The sequence below is a fragment of the Cicer arietinum genome, chromosome 6 (assembly GCF_000331145.2).
Source record: "Cicer arietinum cultivar CDC Frontier isolate Library 1 chromosome 6, Cicar.CDCFrontier_v2.0, whole genome shotgun sequence".
Lineage (NCBI taxonomy): Eukaryota > Viridiplantae > Streptophyta > Magnoliopsida > Fabales > Fabaceae > Cicer > Cicer arietinum.
In genome coordinates this window covers 53,848,013-53,854,542 of record NC_021165.2, presented here as the reverse complement: position 1 = coordinate 53,854,542, position 6,530 = coordinate 53,848,013, and the positions used below count along the sequence as shown (strand labels likewise).

The following is a 6,530-nucleotide window of genomic DNA, read 5'->3' as shown; positions in this document are numbered from 1 at the left end:
AATACCCGCTAGGTTGAAAACCTGAAAGGGCGACCTAGGCAGAAATTAGGGTACAAAAATAAGTAAATACCAACGAGGCAGAAAATCCAAAAGGACAACCTGGGAAAAGTGAGGATATAAAGTCGAATAAAGACTTGCTAGGTCAAAAAAAAAGAAGGGGCAACTTTTCACAAACAAGCAATAAATATGTCTTTAACATTCATGCACAATTACATTTTCATTGCATACTCATGCCATATTCTTTCACATAAAAAATAACACAACAAACAAAAAATTTGGTGTTACGACACCGTTATCGGACACGATCCCAGTCAAAAATCATGGATGAGCTAGACCAAACAGAAATAAGAGAATATGTGAACCAACTCAAGAGGTAAATAACCAAGATCTTGGTGATTTTACAAGCACTCGGAAATAGAAATGATGGGAATCCTTTGGTAGACGAGGGGGTGCCCCAAAACACTCTTGTTCACCCAACGGGCGTCGTTCCACACCTTTACACCAATTATCAAGAAGGGAAGGCACAGCAATTTCCACCTTATGGTCTTCCTTCAGGTTATACCCCACCCATAGACACTCATCTCCCCAACAACAATACACTAGTCGTGGCTACAAATCCACAACATGGTACTGGCGAGTTCCCTCAAGTGCAACCTTCACCCCTTACTTCGGGCTTTCCTGGCTCTTCATCGCAAGGAAAATCTACCGAAGCTAAGCCGGTGATGTTAAACATACACCATGAATCTCGATCGCTCGAGAGCAATCAATCCCAAGAAAAATGGCAAGCCTTGGAAGAACGCTTGAGAGTTGTCGAAGGGGGAAACAATTATGGATTTGATGCTTCAGACCTATGCCTTGTTTCTGTTGTTATAATACCTCTAAAATTCAAATTGCCTGAATTCGACAAATACAAGGGAACTACATGCCCCAAGAACCATCTTATTATGTATTGTCGAAAAATGGGTTTTTGCGCCCATGACGAAAAACTGCTAATCCACTTCTTTCAAGACAGTTTGACAGGAGCTTCCTTGAGTTGGTATATGCACCTTGAGCGAGCTCATAGCAGCTCTTGGAAAGATCTAGTGGATGCCTTTTTGAAACAATACAAATAAAATCTCGACATGGCTCCTGATAGAATCCAGCTGCAAAATATGACGAAACGAGGCAATGAAACATTCAAGGAATATGCCCAACGATGGAGAGAACTAGCTTCCCAGGTTGAACCCCCCTATCTGAAAAAGAAATGGTGACCATGTTCATAAACACTCTTCAACCTCCGTTTTATGACAAAATGATAGGAAGCGTTTCATCAAATTTTTCAGATCTCGTCATCATAGGTGAAAGAGTAGAAATGGGATTGAAAAGCAAAAAGATTGTTTTCGGCTATACCGGATTAAATAACACAAAAAAGTTGCCCGCGAGTGTGAATAAGAAAAAGGAGGAAGAAAGCCATTTTGTGGCGTCAAACCCAGCTAATCCTTCTTTTGTGCGTCGCCCTTACGCCGCTGCAACTTCACAAATCTCAGGTACTCTAAGTCAACACTTACAAAGGAATCAAGATTCATATGAAAGTCAGGGAAAAAACTATCGTGGGAGGAAGTTCGTACATTTTGACCCAATCCCTATGACCTATGCAGAGTTATTACCGCATCTGGTTAGCAATTTTATGGTTGCACTATGTCCCGGGAAAACTATAGAACCACCGTACCCAAAAGGATATGACTCGAACGTCGTGTGTGATTACCACTCTGGGGCTGTAGGACACTCTACTGAAAACTGCTTAGCTTTAAAATTTAAGGTGCACGATTTGCTTAAGGCTGGATGGTTGAATTTTAAAGAAAACGGGCCTAGCGTGAAGAATAATCCTCTACCAGTCCATGGTGGGCCAATAGTGAATGCAATCGAAGAAAATCACCAATTAAAAAAGGAGGTCGAGAAAATTAAGGCCCCCATGTGACTGATTTTCTCTGAGTTATGTAAATTTGGGTTAATCCAAGGAAATGCCGATGTGAAAGCAAGATGCAATTTCCACCTCAATGAAGATCATTCCATAGAAGAATGCAATGAGTTCAAAAAAGAACTTCAAAAAATTGATAAACATAGGCACCATTCAAATAGGTCGTTGGGAAAAGGATGACGGTATGATTGCAACCCAATCAGAAGAAAAACTTGGCATAACCATCCCAAAGCCATTGGTCATTCATTTCACTAAGGAGGAAAGTATGAATGCCCCCGGTGATTTGAGGACCTTAATAGTTCAGATACCAAGCCCTTTTTCATATAAAGACAACAAAGCCGTACCTTGGAACTATAATGTAGAGGTACATCTAGCTAAACAGAAGGACAAAGATGTTTCTAGCTCTAAAACCACCGCTGTCACAAACGTTTCAGGAATAGGAGGAATGACTAGAAATGATCGGATATGCTCCCCAGGAAAATCACAAAGAGAAATGAGGGTGGTATTTGAGAAGGCATACACAGATAAAGAAGAAAAGAAAGTCGAAAATGAGAAAGTGGAAAATGAGGTTTCTAATGAAGAAGCTCAGGAATTTCTCAAAATCATCAAACAGAGTGAATACAAAATAGTCGACCAACTCAACCATACTCCTACAAGGATTTCATTGTTATCCCTATTGATGAATTCTGAGTCCCACCGGAAGCTATTGATGAAAATACTAAATGAGGCTCATGTCACTCACGACATCACCGTGGACAAATTTGGAGGCATCATAAATAACATCACAGCCAACAATCACCTAACTTTCACAGATGATGAGTTGCCGACCAAAGGGAGAGGGCACAATAAAGCACTACACATATCAGTAATGTGCCTCGACCATATAATGTCAAGAGTCCTCATTGACAATGGCTCCTCACTGAATGTCATATCAAAATCAACATTAGCAAAACTACCTTGTGATGGTACATATATGAGAACAAGTCCCATGGTTGTTAGAGCTTTCGACGGGAGTCGCAGAGAAGTAATGCGGGAAATCGATCTCCCAATTCAAATAGGCCCGGTCACATTTGAAATCACGTTTCGCGTGATGGATATTGTACCCGCTTATAGTTGCTTATTGAGGAGGCCATGGATCCATTCTGCCGGCATAGTGCCGTCAACCTTACACCAAAAGCTGAAGTATATGATAAATGACCAATTGGTAATCGTATCAGGAGAAGGAGATTTGTTGGTGAGTAATTTGTCCACCACACCTTATGTTGAGACAACAAAAGACGCTCTAGAAACTGCCTTCCAAACACTAGAAATCGTGGACACCGCTTATGTCGAAACGACACCTATAGAACCACATATGTCCAACACTGCTATTATGGTGGCTAAGTTCATGTTGAGCAGAGGACACCATCCATGGCACGGGTTGGGGAAGGATGAAGAAGGGCTCAAAGAACCGGTGGAACTTCCTGAAAATAAAGATAAGTGGGGTTTAGGTTACAAACCCACCAGGGATGACAAACGGAGATTGGTCAAAGAGAAAAAAGAAAAAAGATTAGCTCGAATTGAAAATCGAGAGCCAAGAATCGAAAGGATTCCCATCTGTGACATCCGACGGAGTTTCCAAAGTGCAAGACCAACAAGTGAAATCCATATTGCGGCAGCTGAAGATGACATGTTTGATGGGGATGCTAATTGGATTCGCCCGTGTGGTGTAGGGGCAGAAATCAGGAATTGGAAAGTAGTCAAGTCACCTATAATATTTAATGCAATTCCCATGTTATTCTAAAAGCATTATTACTGTTACTAAGACCTTAAGATGTTTCATTATATTTAGGATGGATACAATGTTGTTTTTCCAATACTTTGAATTTCAATAAATGCATTCTCATTTTGTTTTCTTATTGCTCTTTCTTACCACTTTCATATGTTTATATTCATTCGCCATTTTTTATTTTTTTTATTTTTCCTTCTTTCTCCTTATCCTAGCCTTGAATCCAGCAGATATGGGAATAGGTCATTCACAAACGACTGTACTAAGATCTCGTTGCATAATCTTAACCATCTTGTTAGTCAAATAGAAAAAGATAATGAATAAGATTATGAACCCCCTCTAGATTTGTTAAGAGTGGTAGAACGGGAAGCCCAGGGTATCATGCCCTTTGAGGAACCGATAGAAATTGTTAATCTAGGGACGAAAGAAGGAAAGAAATTAAGGTTGGCACCATCTTAAAGAAAGAAGTATATCACAAACTAATCCAACTCCTACATGAATACAAAGATATTTTTGCCTGGTCATATCAGGATATGCCTGGATTGGACACTAGCATAGTGGAGCATAAATTGCCCTTAAAACCCGATTCTTCTCCGGTGAAACAAAAATTAAGGCGAATGAAGCCCGATATGTCATTAAAAATCAGGGAAGAAATACAAAAACAATTTGACGCAGGATGCCTCGCTGTGGCAAATTATCCCCAATGGATAGCCAATATTGTACCAGTGCCAAAAAAGGATGGCAAAGAACGAATGTGTGTCGATTATAGGGACCTTAATAAAGCTAGTCCTACAGATGATTTCCCGTTACCTCACATTGATATTCTGGTTGATAATATGGCTCACCATTCACTCTTTTCCTTTATGGATGGTTTCTCTGGGTATAATCAAATTAAGATGGCAGCTGAAGATATGGAAAAAACGACTTTCATCACTCCTTGGGGAACAATTTGTTACAAAGTAATGCCTTTTGGTCTGAAGAACGCTGGGGCAACCTACAAAAGAGCTATGGTAACCCTATTCCATGACATGATACATAAAGAGGTCGAAGTATATGTAGATGACATGATTGCGAAGTCACAAACAAAAGAAGAACATATTATTGATCTAAAGAAACTCTTCAAAAGACTTAGAAAGTTTAAGCTAAAGCTCAACCCCTCCAAATGCACTTTTGGGGTGAGATCGGGCAAAGTATTGGGATTTGTGGTTAGTCAGAGAAGAATAAAGGTTGATCCTGATAAGATTCGAGCCATTGCAGAAATGCCTCCCCCGAGTATAGAAAAAGAAGTTCACGGTTTTCTTGGGAGACTAAATTATATTTCAAGATTTATATCACAACTAACTGCTACTTGTGAACCAATATTTAAACTTTTACGGAAAAATGAAACAGTTGTGTGGAACGAAGAATGTCAAAATGCATTTGAAAAAATCCAACAGTATTTGCAAAATCCTCAAATTCTAGCCCCGCCAGTTCTGGGCCGACCCTTGATTATGTATCTTACAGTCCTCGACGGGGCCATGGGATGCGTACTGGGGCAACATGATGAAACAGGAAAAAAAGAGCATGCCATTTATTATCTAAGTAAAAAATTTACAGATGTTGAAACAGGATATACAATGTTAGAACGTACTTGTTGTGCCTTATCCTGGGCGGCTCATCGCTTGAGGCAATACATGATTTGCCATACAACTTATTTGATATCCAAAATGGATCCAATCAAGTACATTTTTGAAAAGCCCGCTCTCACAGGGCGAATTTCTCGATGGCAGGTGATGTTATCAGAATATGATATTACCTATGTTAATCAGAAAGCCATCAAAGGGAGTGCCTTAGCAGATTATCTAGCTAATCAACCTGTTGATGATTATAAATCAATGCAATGTGAATTCCCAGACGAAAGTATCATGGTTTTGTCTGAAGAATATGATGATGGAAAATGGACCTTGTTGTTCGACGGGGCCTCCAACATAATGTGGCATGGGATTGGGGTTGTTTTAATATCTCCAAAAAAAAAGTTCATACCTATCACAGCGCGGTTGTGTTTTTATTGTACCAATAATATGGCAGAATATGAAGCTTGCGCCATGGGAGTTTTGGCGGCTTTGGAATCGAAAGCAAAAGTTCTAGAAGTATATGGAGATTCAGCCCTAGTCATTAATCAGCTTAACCAAGAATGGGAGACTCGAGATAAGAAGTTAATACCTTATTTTACCTACATAAAAGAATTGTCTTTAGAATTTGACAAAATCACGTTTCACCATGTCCCTCGAGAAGACAAACAAATGGCTGATGCTTTGGCTACTTTATCATCTATGTTCCAAATAAATCGAAACGATAAAATCCCATCAATTAAAATGGAGAGTCGAGATTATCCTGCCTACTGCCATGTCATGGAAGAAGAAACTGACGGAAAACCGTGGTATCACGACATCAAACATTTTCTTATAAATAGAGAATATCCTCCCGGAATATCGGAGAATGAGAAAAGAACTTTGAGACGGTTATCCGCGAGCTTTTTTGTGAACGAAAATATTTTGTATAAGAGGAATCACGATATGGTACTCCTCAGATGTGTTGATGTTAATGAGGCGAAGGAAATTCTACAAGATATCCACGATGGCTCTTATGGGATCCATATGAATGGACACGCCATGTCTAGAAAGATTCTTCGGGTCGGATATTATTGCTCACCCTAGAAAAAGATTGTTATAATTATGTAAAGAAATGTTATAAGTGTCAAATATATGCTGATAATATCCACGCCCCACCAGTGCCCCTGAACACCCATTCAGCGCCCTGGCCGTT

The 6,530-nt window shown here is 39.8% G+C and overlaps 1 protein-coding gene across 1 annotated transcript; it reads left to right on the top strand.

Annotated features, from left to right (window-relative positions):
* Positions 1-2,063: 2,063 nt before the first annotated feature.
* LOC140920781 (uncharacterized) lies at positions 2,064-3,740 on the top strand. Its single transcript, XM_073369613.1, has one exon. It carries the CDS (start codon positions 2,064-2,066, stop codon positions 3,738-3,740), a length of 1,677 nt encoding a protein of 558 aa, XP_073225714.1.
* The last annotated feature ends 2,790 nt before the right edge of the window (positions 3,741-6,530 follow it).

Excerpts from the sequence above, each read along its gene's own strand:
- LOC140920781 (XM_073369613.1), top strand. The coding sequence starts at position 2,064 with ATGAGTTCAAAAAAGAACTTCAAAAAATTGATAAACATAGGCACCATT.